General features: G+C 43.9%; 1 protein-coding gene across 1 annotated transcript in view; it reads right to left on the bottom strand.

The window, feature by feature from the left end:
* map3k5 (mitogen-activated protein kinase kinase kinase 5) overlaps positions 1–16,783 on the bottom strand; it is a 112,029-nt gene that overhangs the window by 25,429 nt on the left and 69,817 nt on the right. The window contains exons 11-17 of the mRNA XM_084313723.1: positions 16,590–16,718; positions 15,927–15,979; positions 14,270–14,365; positions 13,210–13,291; positions 2,930–3,063; positions 1,568–1,695; positions 660–796 (exon numbers count right to left, since the gene is read on the bottom strand). Coding sequence (XP_084169849.1) covers positions 660–796; positions 1,568–1,695; positions 2,930–3,063; positions 13,210–13,291; positions 14,270–14,365; positions 15,927–15,979; positions 16,590–16,718 — 759 coding nt within the window. The remainder of the gene's footprint in view (positions 1–659; positions 797–1,567; positions 1,696–2,929; positions 3,064–13,209; positions 13,292–14,269; positions 14,366–15,926; positions 15,980–16,589; positions 16,719–16,783) is intronic.

The raw sequence follows: 16,783 nt of genomic DNA, 5'->3' as shown, positions 1-16,783 counted from the left end.
TCTGGAAGATGATGGGCTTCCCAAACCACAACAAGGCGATTGACATTTACGTGAATGGCCGCTGGAGTCATTTATATGACTGTGTGGTTAAATCAAGTGGAAGAGTCTAGGGACTTTAATGACTTTTCAGAGCTGGGAGTGTAATCAGTGTGGTTTATTATGACTGAGACAAGGCAGGACAGCCCGCTTGCGTAACGATAAGGGGAAGTCATCATACTAACAATCCATGCAGGGTCAAGTTATCATTTCAGCGTCACCCCCTGTTGTGAATGGCACCCTTCCATTGGCTAGCTGCACATTTTGATTGCATGAAAGGAATTGGCCTATTGCCAACCCGCCCTCTTTTCTTGATCCTCCAATCACAACGGCTGCTTCCCTTGGGACAAACAAAGTTGTTCTTGGTGCAAGAGTTGTGATTGGTCAAGAAAAGAGGGCTGGTTTGGGATAGGTCAATTGGCTATTCACTTTATGATAAATACAATCAAAGCGTTTACATAACACAACATCTGTCTCTTAACCCTTTCACTGCCCTTTCGTGTGGCAGTGAAAGGGTTAACCGGCTGTTGTGTGGCAGTGAAAGGGTTAACCTTCTGTGAATTGCCGCAGTGAAAGGGTTAACCATTTTGGTAGTGCGGCAGTGAAAGGGTTATTATCCTTACCTTGATGTCCCTGTGTGCAATCTGGTTGTCATGCAGGTACTTGAGTCCCTCCAGGATCTGTCTGGTATAGAAGCCAATGGTGGGCTCATTGTTCTTCAGTGGGCCCCACTTGGACCTGAGCAGCGCAGAGAGGCTCCCTAGGAGACACCGGAGGACAAAGTACAGCAGCAATCAATACATTCATTATGCTTCATACTTAGTAGCACAGTAAGTGTATTGACATAACGATTAAGGTTTCACTGTTGAGAGATAGTGACATTTCTAGGCCTAACACACACACACAGCTAACTGGGTAGGGCAGTGCCTTGGGAATTGGCATATTTATAATATCGTCATAGCGGAAATGCAAATTGTAAGTAAGTAATGTTAAAGGTGAGTTTACTTGCCCAGGACAAATGCAGGAGCGAGTTTGTGTGTTGTGCCCATGCACGCACAACAAAGGCTTTCCACTCCCAGAGGCACCAGCAGCTTTAAGCTGAATTTTTCTAAATACATTTTTCGTTCCGTGTGTACTTTTCGACGGGGAACGCAATAGTGGTCTTAGTTTTCGCGTCCCTGATTGATGCAGGGAGCTGTTGTTTTTGGCCAATCAGGTGTTTTTTTTTCATTCAGCTTAAAGTTTCTGGTGCCTCTGGGAGTCCTGTGAAAAACCTTTGTCACATGTGCCTGGGCTTGAAAAAGTGATTTGCTCTCTGCTGGGCAGGTCAACTCACTCTTGCTAATTTCTCAGAAGTTGCCTACTGCAGCTTTATTTATTTCACCTTTCAATGCAGTTGAGTAGCAAATGTCACAAACTAAAAGTTTCAAAAGGAAAAAAAGAGCAATTGTAAAGGAAATGTAAGGAGCTTCTTCATTTAAGAAGCTCCTTACGTTTCCTTTGGGGAGGTGGCTCCTGACGGTGTCATTACCTCCAGGCACCTGCTCCATGAATATCTTGATGAAGCCATTCTCACTGAGGGAGCCCAGGTATTGCACGATGTTCTTGTGCTTCAGATGCTTGTGGAGGGCGATCTCCTCGTGGAGGGGCTGGGAGTACCTGCGTTACAAACAAATCACTGTTGACATTTCACTCTCCGACAGAAGGGGAGCTGGGGAACGTTGACAAATGGAGCAGACTGGGCTCAGAGAGGGAGAGGAGAGACGTCGCTGTAAATCAAGAGTCTGTCTCCAGTGCCTCGACGTGACACATACTGCGTCCAAAGTAGAGAGCGTGAGAACAGACGGCTACCAGACAGCGCCCCCCTGGCTCCCTCTAAGGCATTGATTTAAGCGATGTGGAACACAGCTCCACCTAAAAAGGCATACCAACAATAGGGTAATTGCGCTGTCCCTATGAATTGCACAGGTGCCTGTCGGTCGGTGCCAGTCAATTTAGTCCTTAGTGTGAGTCAGACACTTCGTTATTGTCTCGAGATTTCAGAGCACTCGTGAATTATGAACTTAGCACCCGAGCAGCACCCCCCCCCCCCCCCCCCCCTCCTCCCCCAGCCCTAATGACTTTGTGATGTGATTAGCGTGACAATGCGTGGCGGTGGAATCATCTAGCCTGTGAAGTAGCCCCATAATTACAGACGGATAGACGGAACAACGTGGAGACAAATATTCTGAGCAGAGACATTGGCGGCAGCACAAAGCAGTGTGTAGCCATTGCTAGGCGACCGCCAGGCAACATGGTGGCGCAGTGGTTAGCCCTGCTGCCTCGCAGCAAGAAGGTCCTGGTGTTTCCGTGGGTTTCCTCCGGGTACTGCAGTTTCCTCCCACACCAAGTAGACATGCCTGTGAGGTACATACTGTACTCTCCTACCATTGGCCTTTACCAAGGCACTGGCATTAGAACTGGAGTTGGTCCCCGGGCGCTGGACTGTGGCTGCCCACTGCTCCTAACTAGGATGGGTTAAACGCAGAGGACTCATTTCAGGTATATATATGTAAAAATGGACTTGACAATAAAGATAGCCTACTTCACACATGCAGGTGTGGACAAACCTATTTGGAAAGGACAGGACACACCACAGTACCGTGCAGGGGAATCACGTTCTCACTCTCAGGACGAGCAGCACTTTCGTTAATTGTGTTGTGCATTAGCACTCACTCACAGAGGAGGTGCTTACATAACATAACAAAGGCCTGTACTTATAAAGCCAAAATCACTCCACGGAGTGGACAAAATGCTTGTACTGTGCCGATACTTGAAACAGAAGAGTGAAACAAGAGATAGAAAACAACATGTAGGCCTCTCATTAGAGGACAGGAGAGGGAGAAATACTTACCGACTATCTCTCTCTGGAATCTCCTTGATGGCTAGTCGCACCTGGTTGCTAAGGTCCCGGCCTGCGTACACCACTCCAAACGTGCCTTTTCCCAGAACCACCCTCTCCCCGTGCTCATCATACTCATAGTCATACTGTGGAGACGAGAGTAGGAAGCAGAGAACAGCATGGTTGTTGTCATCATGATTATAAGATCTTTATGGATTATGGCCAGCTCCTAATAGAGACAAAGCTGTTGCACTTGTGTTTAGACCATTATAATATAGAACTAGGGGTGTAACGGTACACAGAAGCCACGGTTCGGTACGTACCTCGGTTTTGGGGTCACGGTTCAGTACGAGTTCGGTACAACAGGAAAAAAATATTATTATAATTATTAAATATAATTATCTTTTATTAAGTTATACTTAGTTCCATCTAGGCTTGCCGCGGTAGTCAGTGATATTCTGTGTCCATGCAGCCACTGAGTAAATTAATTGCCTACCGCCCCTGTCCCCACCAGTGTACGCTTTTTAAGTTTCAGTTTCACTTCTAGAGTAGATCTAACTTCACGTGAAGCAGAGAAAGAAGACTCTAGAGAAGAGATGACATATTACACAACAATGGCAGAGGATTTATCAATATTTTGGATTTAAACAGCGCAGTAGCTTGACTGGAGAGGAGCTAAGCAAAAGTATGTTGTGCGCTTTCGTTTTTTTTCTCGGATCAGCTGTGAGTGAAAGTCGCGCGGAAGAAAGTTGGTGTGTGTGTGTGTGTGTGTGTGTTATTTGGCGAACAAGAAAATAATTTCAGATTTCATTTTCAGTGATGACCCTGCTGTATTACAAACATATATCTTGGGAAGGGGTGAATTTGGAGCTTTGAGTAAAATTCTGCACGCAAAAAAAGGTTCTGTATGCGCGTTCCGTTAGTGGTTGCATCCGTTCGGTACACAGCGCATACTGAACCAAAGGTCCAGTACTGAAACGGTTCGGTAAGGATACGTGTACCGTTACACCCCTAATAGAAACTGTGCTAAAGATGTGATGTTTAATTATTCAAGTTCACAACCACTCACATGGTGAGTGGTTGGAGTATAAAATACAGGAATTCTGCTCTAGATTTGACATTCAACCTGCTATGCTATGATTTATGTAGTAGTTAATACACTAGGGCTGACCTTCAATTTTTTTTGGAATTCGAAGCTTCGGGGTCGAGATTCGATTTTAATTCGAAGCTTAAAAAAAAAAGAAAAAAAAATTATAATATATATATATTTTTTTTAACTTTTTATGTTGTGGGACTTGTTGAAGTCAGAGGTTCTGTGTAGGATTGTTAGTAACTGTCTAACTGTATATATGGCTGTTTACACTAGTAACTGTTTACCTGCATATATACAACTGTCTCCACCAGTAACTGTCTAGCTGTATATATATCTGTTTCCACTAGAGGCGCTCTAGGCGGAGCCACTCAGGTACACCACCATGTGATGAGTATAAAAGTAGATGTCTCCTCCCACTTCTCTCTCTCCCCCATGTCCCTCAGTAAGAGAGGAACTATAGAACTGCTGCTTATCATGTGAACAAATAAACCACGCCAGTTAGGGCTCAAGATAGAAACCATGCCTCATGACCACATTATTGTCGCCCTATTGTCGCCGAATTCTGTTAACAGGACTTGTACAGCACTTTGTTCAACTTTGTCAGTGCTGTAAAGTTTAAACCTTTTTAAATCTTAGACAAATGAAACACTTTGCTTTCATGAAAGCAGCACAATGAACACAAATCTGTCAGTGCCGAGTCCGACCTCATCTTAAATAACAAACAGCATTGCTTGTCGTAATTAACAAAGAGAGGCAGAGTTGATTTAGCAAAAAAAAAATATATATATATTTTTTTATAATCTAATTTTATTTTCATATTCGAATCCTATGCCCATCGAACGAAGCTTCGAAGTATTTAAGACAGCCCTATAATACACACATACAAACAGTTGTAATGGGAGCGCTCTGGCTCCAAGCCAACATCAAGTGAGCCTGACAAGACTGATCAAACAAGAGAGAGAAGCTGTTGGACATCTGATCTGTGCCGTGCTCTTGACGGTAAGAGGGTGTATGACAGAGTAATTAGTTGTTTTCGTTAACACTATGTGGGCTGGCAGGTGGATGCACAAGCATGTGCCTCCCAATCACTCTTGCATCCACGTGACTTTGGGACTAGGGACTTGACTATCTGACTTTGAATAAGGACTTGACTATCTGACTTTGAATAAGGACATGACTTATTCTGATGACGATATATGATGAATTGAAAATGGGGGACCCTGATGTAAACAAGACGAAAGTCTTTCTCTGGTCTGCATCCCCATAACAATTGTGTGTATTGAGCCGTACTGTATTGTACCCATTCTGCAATCTGTTAATAAAATTTTCAATCAATCAATCAATCAATGAAACACCAATAATAACTTATTTGCATCCTCTTAACACGGTGGGACAGTAATTACGTTACCCAAGATGATCAGAAAGCCAATTTGGGACCCTTTGCCATGCTATACATATTGATGTATACATAGTACTAAATGTATACCTGTATACATACATTGATGTACAGTCTACTGTACTGCAATACAAAAGAAGAGGCTGGTACCATTATGTTTTTATGATGCTCTGATGAAGGCACTATGCCGAAGCGGAAATGTGAACCTGAGCCAAAGGTCTTGCATTTCCATAGTATTTATATAGTGTGTGTCGGTGTGTGTGTTGTAGCCAAGCAGGTGTCCTACACCCACCAGAAAACGACAGGTTCAATACATGGGAAGACAGAGGGTCTGGAAAAATAATTATTTTTTTTAGATTTAGACTAATTTCTTTGCAAAAAAAAAGAAACTTAACACAGATTCAAGGAAGTCATACTGGAGATGTATTTCTATTGTTGGGGTTAACTTGTGGAACAATGCTGATATACATTTAACAATAAGTAACTTTTGGTTTTCAAGAAAATGGTGTATATTAGGGATGTGCATCTCCATCACTGAGGCCGATGCGATGCGCATCTCGATACGGTGCCAACGATACGATACATTAACGATACATTTGAAGCACTGGGCGATGTGATGCGATACGATTCACCCCTGTTGAGATACGATACGATTCGATACGATTTGATTCAACATAATGCGATTCGGGGCGATACGATGCGATTCAACACAATGGAAAATAATGATACAATTGTATGGTATGACAGAGGATTTGGTTGTATTCCTTATATGCATCTTATATTATTATTAAAAATAAAATAATCTACTGTAAGACAATTTATATAAAAACTCTTGGGTGCCTAAGACTTTTGCACAGTATTGTGTTTTCTATCCACTTTAGCTAAAAACACACACACAATGTATATATATACACACTACTGTGAGACAATAATAATCACACACAAAGGGATAATGGCTTATAGCAGACTTAATGATTTTATAATATTTCAGATAATGAAATTAAATGTTTATCATCAACTATCCAGTTAGTATTTATATTGTAACCTTTGACCACTTTTAATCATTGAACGGAGAGAGAGAGAGAGAGAGAGAGAGAGCGAGAGAGAGAGAGAGAGAGAGAGAGAGAGAGAGAGAGAGCGCGTTTGAGTTTGAGCGTTCTGATGTTCCGTAGCTCACCACACCATGATGGCATTTTGTCAACACAGTTGGAACCTGGAGGAAGCGATATTGCCAATAAATGTGAAGTTATCTTTGAACTTGTTGTCAAGCGTCGTCAATATACCCCCCCCCCCCCCCATTTCCTCACTAATGGAACTGGTGTTGCAGAGTCACGTTAGTTAGTTAGATAGTTTAGCGTTAGCTGAACGGCTAACAGTGACTAACGTTAGCCAGTTGGTCAATTCAATTCATGTCTCCTCCTCGACTTCCACTGTTTGTTGATAACTGTGACGGCTCTCGCCTTCTGTAGTAGCGAAGCAAAGATAGTCTCTCTGCTGCTGAGTGCTGACAGAAGTGGATGAGAGGAAATTATATGAATGAATCGGTTTTGACTGATGCAATGACGCTAACAACAGATGCATCGCAAGTTCAACCTGAATTGTAGCCGATGCGCACTTATTCCACCGGTGCACTCGCATCTTGAACGTTTATGCCGGTGCACCGATGCGAATCGGTGAATCTTAACATCACTATAGCTATTTCTTAGGGTTACAAATGTGAATAATCCTTTTTACATTTTTTAGAATTTTTGTTTGTTTTGGAGGCTTAACGTGATAAGAATATAGGACAGGCATATATAAGCATTATACTTCAGCCTGTACCTTTTCAGTCAGCCAAAATCAAAGACCATTGACTGTCTGGAATGATTGTGCCTATTGTATTGTGTGTGATGACTGAATATAAAATCTGCTACAGTATACACACTTTTTTTTTTTTTTTTCTTTTTCCTCCATTTTTCCTCCGATTTTCTCCCATCCCAATGTTAGTCGTATGCCAATTCCCAATCCCTTCCTGGTCGCTGCGCACTTACCCCCCACAGTCAGATCATCTGGGAGAGTGGAGGCTATCACGTGCTTCCTCCGACACACGTCCAGCCAATCAACCGCTTCTTTTCACCTGGCAGCGCGGATCCTCCCTGAGAGGGCGTAGCGTGTGGAAGGATCACACTATCCCACTCAGGTCCTATTAGACTAGGCAGAATTTCTGAAAATGTGCTTGTATAAAGTGCTGAAGGCATTTCGTGTTTATTTTTGGTACACAACATTTCTAGGGGTATTAAGGGGTGCTGAATCCAAATCTGCTGTATACCAAGCTCAAAAATGTCAAATAAGGCCTCAAAATTGAGAAATCCAACATGGCCGCCAGCACCAGGCCCTCTCTCCACAAAAACAGGTGCTAAACCCACAGTTTTTATTCTACTGACATGAAACTTTGCACAGAACATCTGCACCCATGGAGGAAGAAAGTAGGAATATAGCTGGGGTGCAACCATGAGTAACAGGGTGTTTTTGACTGTCTAACTGTAATCTTTGTATAGGCGAGGATAAATAAAATTAAATGTCTTCAGTGTTTGCAGGAATACTACAGCAATTTGGTAATAACTGTACAGTGTTGGTCACCAACATTAGAATCCCCCAAGTCTTAGCTTTCTTCAGGTACCAAGTTTATGCAGGTAGCTCTTATAAATCTGGATATATAAGCATTTTAATGTAAGCATGCTGTTTGAGGCGAATTTTCTAAAAATAAATGGTGGGGCTTAATGAGTTAAGTGTGACTACACAAGGTACAAACCTGAATTAAATGAGCTTTTGTAAGTTTTCTTACATACATCAACAAGGACGTAGTCACACCGGAGATTCAAGAATCCATACTTGGCGCAGAACACCTTGGACAGGCACAACTGAACATGTTTGTGGACAAACGTTTGTGTGAACCTCCAGATAGTGACCAGCACCTGAACCTGAAACCACCCATTCGAATGAACAAAGCCAAGACATTTGCCTCTTTGTATGAAGTTCTGCAACTTTCCAAGAACAAGCAAAACACCATCAAAGTGGACAGGCAGATTCTACAAATGCTCATCACAGCTTACAGAGCAGGTCGTAAGGTAGACCTTGACAATATCCTCCAGCATGAGCTCATGCCCATCCCGCCATCTCTGGGCACAACTAACGGGAGTCTACATTCCACCAACAAGTCTGTGTTTGCAAATATACTGATGAAACAAGTTAAAACCCCTGCAGATCTTACCCTTCAGGGACCCTGCTGCCTGGTCATTGATGGCCAAGCTCTGGTAATGGCACTCGGAAAGCCACCTGACACTACAACATTTGGTGACTATGCGAACAAGTTCACTGACACCGTGTTGAAGATGAGAGCAAAATACCAGAGAGTAGATGTCGTCTTTGACAGATACCATGACCAATCCATCAAAACAGGCACAAGGGTGAAACGCAAACAGCGCCACAGACCAGTACGTTGTGAAATCAAAAACAAGTCTGTTCCACTTCCTGCCGATTGGTCGAGCTTCATGGCCCTTGAAGACAACAAATCAGATATCGCTCAACTACTCTCAAACCACCTGATAGAACACAGCCCGGATGATGAACCTGTAGTTGTAGTATCAGAGAGGTTTGCTGAAGCGACAACTGTCAAGTCAACAGATCCAGATCTTGAAGTCTCCTCTCTGAGTGCTGACCATGAGGAAGTCTGATTTTCTCATCCAGGCTCCAGTGGAAACAATCGTCGTGTCAGCGCGTGACACAGATGTGCTGCTTCTACTCTTGGCTCACTATGACAGAATCCGATGTACGCATCTCTACATGAAAGCTGGGACATCGAAGGATCCAAAATATTTTCCAGTACATGACATTAGAAAGCTACTATCTGATGATCAACTGGACACAATCCTTGCCTTCCATGCCCTCACCGGCTGTGACAGTGTGTCCCAGTTCAGTGGTCATTGAAAGAAAACAGCCTGGCAGGTGTTCGAGCACCATCACACTGATCTTGCTGGCCTTGGGAAGGGCCCTTTCACAGAAGATATTGTGACATCAACAGAGAGATTCATCTGCAAGATCTATGGTGTGCCTGAGGTGGATACGTGCAACAAAGCAAGAGTTATTCTGCAAAGGCCGTCCACAAGAGACTCTGCCACCAACCTCGGATGCTACATCTGTTCCTCCCTCCCCATCAACCTGGACCCCCTGCAATTTGCATACCGCCCCAACAGGTCCACGGAGGACGCCATAGCCCATGTGCTGCACACAGCAGCATCACACCTGGACAAGAGGCAGGGGAACTATGTGAGAATGCTATTCATTGACTACAGCTCAGCATTCAATACCATAGTCCCCTCCAAACTCATAGCCAAGCTCAGGGACCTGGGCTTGAACTATGACCTCTGCCAGTGGGTCTTGGACTTCCTGACGGGCAGACCCCAGGTGGTGAGAGCAGGCAACTGCACCTCCTCATCCATCACTCTCAACATAGGGGCCCCCCAGGGCTGTGTCCTGAGTCCCCTCCTCCACTCCCTGTACACACATGACTGTGTGGCACAGCGGAAACTACAACACAATCATCAAATTTGATGACGACACAGTAGTGGTGGGCCTGATCTCTGCAAACAACGAGGGGCCTACCTGGAAGAGGTTAAGGTTCTAGCGGGATGGTGTCAAGAGAACAGCCTCTCCCTGAACGTCAGCAAAACAAAGGAGATGATTGTGGACTTTAGGAGGCCAGGGTCAGGGACTACAGCCCCCTCGGCATCGACGGGGCACCGGTTGAGAGAGTGAACAGTTTTAAGTACCTCGGAGTCCACATATCCGAGGACTTGACATGGACCACACACATTGACAGTGTTATCAAGAAGTCACGACAACGCCTCTACTTCCTTAGGCGCTTAAGGAAGTTCAACGTGAGTCAGAAGATCCTCAAGAACTTCTACTCATGCACAATAGAGAGCATCTTGACTGGCAATATCACCTCCTGGTTTGGGAATAGCACTGCACAAGACCGCAGCAGACTACAGAGAGTGGCCCGTTCAGCCGAACGCACAATTGAAGGTGGGCTTCCCACTCTCCAAGACATTTACAACAAGCGGTGCATGGGCAAGGCTAAGAGAATAATCAAAGACTCCAGCCACTCAAACAACTGCCTCTTTGAACTGCTGCGGTCAGGCAAGTGATACCGGAGTCTCATGGCAAGCACAGAGAGACTCAGAAGGAGCTTCTATCCCCAGACCATCAGGATGCTCAATGAATTAACAATGAACAATAAGCAAACCATCAACACACCCACAGCGCACATACACTCACTTAAAGGTGACATGCATTATAAATGTCATTTTTCAGTCTCTAGCATTGTATTATAGTAATAGGAGTTAGTATCAATGTGTTTTTGTGTCTAAATACCATATTGGCGGATTGCTCTCATACAGCTCAGACCATTTCCTGCTAGATTTAATTAGGTCATCCTGATTTGAGGCATATCGTGACGTCGCCGGGGCCTGGGTAAGCGGACAGTGATGCGATTGGCTCTGTGGTTGGAGCTAATGCCCGCCCACAATCTACCTAGACTACACAGCGAGTGGAAACCACTTCCTCATACTGGGAGGCAGAGTGAAACCCGACACCTCTGCATGCACTCTGCGAGGGAGAGAGAGAGAGAGAGAGAGATAGAGAGAGGAAGAGAGAGAGGGAGAGACAGAGAGAGAGAGAGACCACTGTGCAAACACTCCGCACGCAGGTCCCCCCCCCCCCGCACAGAAACACCGCCCTGCGGAGAGCAGAATGATACAGAGGGAGAGAGTGAAAGAAAAAAAGAAGAAAGGAAGAGAGAGGGTAGGGCCTTATCAATAACGGCTTGTCTTTTTCCCCTGGTCTGCTGGACGCACACAAGGACGTGAATTCTCTCTCTCTCTCTCTCTCTCTCTCTCTCTCTCTCTCTCTCTCTCTCTCTCTCTTCTCTTCTCTCTCTCTCTCTCTCTCTCTCTCTCTCTCTCTCTCTCTCTCTCTCTCTCTCTCTCTATCTATCTATCTATCTATCTATCTATCTATCTATCTATCTATCTATCTATCTATCTATCTATATATATATATACATATATATACCAGTCGCAGACTGTGTGGGCTGACTTTCACTCAAAGTGCTTATGGGCAAAGCCAGGCCATAACAGCCTGAAATCCTGAGGCTGAAAAATGATGGTTTTGAGTACTTGATTAGAATTATTTTTTGAAAAAAAACTTACAGATGTCTTCAATAGACTCACAGGAATTGTGTAAAGTTGCCCAAATAGTGCTAGGAATAGCAATGCAGGTCCCATTTAAATAAACAACACACTGTAGCACCCACTTTACCACTTTAGACACACTTTACACTTTATATTTATATTATTGGTAAGGAAATTGCACATCATTCTCATTCCTTATTGCACCTCACCACTACAAGGTGGCACCACAAGCTAAGCTATACCTCACCATTTTTGTACCAGCTGTACATACTGTATAGATACACTGAACAATTTTGTTGTTTACACTTGTTTACGTACTTGACTTCTTGACTTTCTATTTTATACTTATTATACTTATTTTATACTATCTTGTTATTATCTAGCACACTCTCAGGAGCAACACAGAAAGAAACATTTTATGCAAAGTATTCCGTATTCTGTATGCCAACTAATAAAGAAACTTGAACATTCACTTATATTGATATGGTAAAATAATATTTTTATTTTATTATATTATAATCTATTCTATTTTATTCAGGAAAAGTGGCATTGGATGAATCATGCAACTGCAAGACACCTGCGACACCTGCCTGAATACGATTGATGACTGACAATAAATGACTGTACCTAAGCTACTGTACGCATATTAAGGACTATCTAATTTGCATACATGGCATGTTGATTAACAAAAATCAAGAGAAAAGAGTTTGATGAATAAATCCATGGCCTGGGATCATCCTGCTTTTCTTTCTTATTTGGCTGATGAGTTATGCATCAATAACGACCACAGTTTCTGCTATAAATATGAGTTTCAAGCAACATTTTCACAACTGATCTAAAATCAGGATATGATTTTAAATTCCTCATGTATGCAAACATATAAAAACACATTTCATTCATGTTTCTACCTTGTTTAGTCAAAAAGATATGCACTTAAATAGATTTCAGCCTGGCGCTGGCGGCCATGTTGGATTTATCAATTTTGAGGCCTTATTTGACATTTTTGAGCTTGGTATACAGCAGATTTGGATTCAGCACCCCTTAATACCCCTAGAAATGTTGTGTACCAAAAATAAACACGAAATGCCTTCAGGGTTATGATTTTCTGAAAATTGACCCTGTCTATATCCGCGCTTAGCAGGCGCCCCGACCGAACTGTAGGAGTCGCTGTTTACAACAACCCGGACCCACCCCACCAGCTTCTCCCACCCTCTAATACAGCCAATTGTATTAGTGTGAACGGCCAGCCAAGCTGGTGACAACCCCGGAGCTGTGAGCTGGATTCGAACAGGCGAATCCAGCTCACAGCTTCGGGGTTGGTGACGAACGCAATCTCCGCTACGCCACCTAACCGCCCCTATACACACCTGTTGTAAAGATACATGATATGTCTCATTTAACCCTTTCACTGCCACACTACCAAATGGTTAACCCTTTCACTGCGACTCGACAGAAGGTTAACGCTTTCACTGCCACATGACAAAGGGTTAAAAGCCCCTCACCACAATTATCACTAATTCCTGTGCACTCACTGTATGTGCCGAATACGGTGAATCATGCCTTGACCTCTCACCTCTAAGGCGTCGGCGTCACACTCGCCTTCCTCCGGGCCTTTCCAGGCCTCCTCCGTCAGACTGTTCACTAGATCACAGAATCTGATGAGGAAGAAGAGATGCGACAGCGGCGCTCAGTGTGCGTACAGACTTACATACACAACGTCTCCCACACACAAACACATGAAGCACGAGACAACCTTTAGCATGCTAACACAACGTCTCCCACACACAAACACATGAAGCACGAGACAACCTTTAGCATGCTAACACAACGTCTCCCACACACAAACACATGAAGCACGAGACAACCTTTAGCATGCTAACACAACGTCTCCCACACACAAACACATGAAGCACGAGACAACCTTTAGCATGCTAACACAACGTCTCCCACACACAAACACATGAAGCACGAGACAACCTTTAGCATGCTAACACAACGTCTCCCACACACAAACACATGAAGCACGAGACAACCTTTAGCATGCTAACACAACGTCTCCCACACACAAACACATGAAGCACGAGACAACCTTTAGCATGCTAACGACACAGCAGCTGTGAAATACCACAGTGTTTCGCCAGCCTTGTACACATTATCGCACATGCACTGTGTGTGTGTGTGTGTGCCTTGTTGTACACATGCAGGTGTTCTGCATATACGGTACACTTCAATGCACGTGTTCATGCACTCTCTCTCTCTCTCTTCTCTCTCTCTTCTCTCTCTCTCCCTCTCTCTCCCTCCCTCCCTCCCCCCGCCCCTCTCTAGTCCAGGGCAATAACACACTAACACCTGTAGTGAGTCACAGACTCTCACTGATTGGGCCTGCATGTGCTTTGGTCCTTTGATGCGATGACTCACACAAGTCTTGTGGGGGGACGCTACCAGGCGACTTATAATGCTGGACCTGGATAATGCTGTCTGTCGGTAGGCAGCAAGACTCAGTGAGACATAGACAGATAGACAGATAGACTGAGTGACAGACAGAAGGATGAACAGGCAGATGAACAGACCGATGGATAGATAGAAGAGGAATAGACAGACGAAGAGGAGAATAGACTGATTGTAATACAAACTTTTTGCAGTGCATCTCTGTGCAGAAGTAGATCTGGAAGTCCTCCGCATTGTGAAGCACGTAGAGGAATGCGCTGCGCTCGTCAAACTTGGAGATACTGAGGAAAGAGGAATTCACAGAGATCAATAATGAACAACAACAACAACAACAACAACAGGTATAACCCTAAGTCACTGAACTGAAACTGTTTGAATGACGCCTTCCCACTCATTGCATAAATCATATTTCCCTCAAAGGAACACAGTGATATGTTTACTGTTTTACACAGCTGCTCATAATAGCGAACAATAAACGGTACAAGATGTGCACGGCTCTGAAACATCCATTCCTCGCACACACACACACACACACACACACACACACACACACACACACACACACACACACACACACACACACACACACACACACACACACACACACACACACACACACACACACACACACACACACACACACACACACACACACACACACACACACACACACACACACACACACACACACACACACACACACACACACACACACACACACACACACACACACACACACACACACACACACACACACACACACACACACACACACACACACACACACACACACACACACACACACACACACACACACACACACACACACACACACACACACACACACACACACACACACACAATGTACATGGTCTCCCCAGTCAAGTGCTCAGACATTGCCAGCCGATGTACCAAGGTCAGAGTTCTGCAGGCGGATAAAAGAATGCCTGTGTTCATCCCACTATGGATGCCTGTGTTCATCCAACTATGGATGGTTGTGTTTCTCCCTCGCCGCTAAAAAACTCCTATTGCATCCTCTTCAGCCACTGGAGGGTGAGTGGGCACCGAGAACGAGATGTTCCCTAGCAACATCTGAGCAAGGCCCTCCAGTTCCACCATCCGGTGTGCCACTAAATGGCCTCTGAGGACAGAGGAGTAGCAGGGGAAGGAGGGGTGGGGGTGGCGGTGAGGGGTGTGCAGGAGTGTGTGATTAGCCCTACGATGACTAATCCACTTCCTCTGACATTCATTATGTGGTCACTGACGCATGATGCCACCCGTGGCAGGTAACAGGAGTGTGGCCGTTTTTACATGTACTTAAAGGTAGAATCTGTAACTGTAATGCCGTCAAACAGCAACATCTAGGGCAAAAAGTGTCATGTTTGATGGCATTACAGTTTTATTATGTCCATAATCTCACACATATAGCAAAACTATAAACTCAATTGACTACTTAATTAATGATCATATAATCATTAATTATCATATAATATCATATAATAATAATTAATGATCACTACGATGAATTGGAAATGGGGGACCCTGGTGTAAACAAGACGAAAGTCTTTCTCTGGTCTGCATCCCCTTAACAATTGTATGTATTGAGCTGTACTGCACTGTACCCATTCTGCAATCTGTTAATAAAGTTTTCATTCATTCATTCATTCATTCATTAATCATTAAGTAAACTAATTCATTTGGCTTGAGAGTTTGGTTTAAAGTATGATGTAATTTTGATGTCACATATTCCAGGAAGTATTAAATACAGTTCAGTGAAATTATAAAAATGAATAAATTCCTTGAAAGCTACATTATGTGGGCGGACAGGCGGAGGATACAGACCTGACGCCTCGCACAGACTTGGCGCTGAAGTTCCACTCATGGATGCCCTTGTGCTGCGGGGAGCGGGATGAAACAATAGGCATCAGCATGACAGACTGACACCAACACTGACGGCTTGTCAGAGGCTGTGATGACTGCATACATATAGTAGGCAGGTAGGATTGCTATATGAATTTAAACCTTTACTTATTCTCGAAAAGACAATTGAAGTCACCCTCATTTTCAATGTCGTCGAAACTTTACAGACATTTCAATGCACACATTTCTACAATATAACAATAATAAATATTAATAACTATCTATATAGTAGACTGACTCATCACAGAAGTACTATTCTGATACTATACTGAATTATGGAAAACGGTGTAAACCATGTGATTTTCATTTTAATCCCTGGGGGTTAGTTCTTGAAGCACCATGTAGCACCAAAAAACCATGTAGTTGTTGATGTTTTGAATAATGTGTGAAATGAAAGTTAAGTATTTGTTCTTATGGATGCCTTTAAGCCACACAAATCTTCTCTCATTATGAACACCACTGGAGCACAGGCTCATTACATCACACCGTACACGTATGACGTAATGCCTGTGTGACCAAAACTGAGTCCTGATCCATAATACAAGAAACCCTGGTAAATCAGTCAGTGTCAGAAATCAGTGTCACCTGGTGTAGCTGGACACCTGCCTTGTCATCAGGAGCCACGTGCCATATGGACACAGTGTTCTCCTCCACGTCGTTGTTGATGGACAGATAGGATGGCTGGTAGACTTTGGTGGGTTCCAATATCAGCACCTGGGTAAGATGAGAGTGAGACTCATCACCAGGAATACATTCCATAACACAGACAACCAAATGAA

The sequence above is a fragment of the Notolepis coatsorum genome, assembly GCF_963971535.1.
Source record: "Notolepis coatsorum genome assembly, chromosome: 5".
Classification (NCBI taxonomy): Eukaryota; Metazoa; Chordata; class Actinopteri; order Aulopiformes; family Paralepididae; genus Notolepis; species Notolepis coatsorum.
The sequence above is the reverse complement of the archived record's forward strand: the minus strand, read 5'-3'. Positions and strand labels throughout refer to the sequence as shown.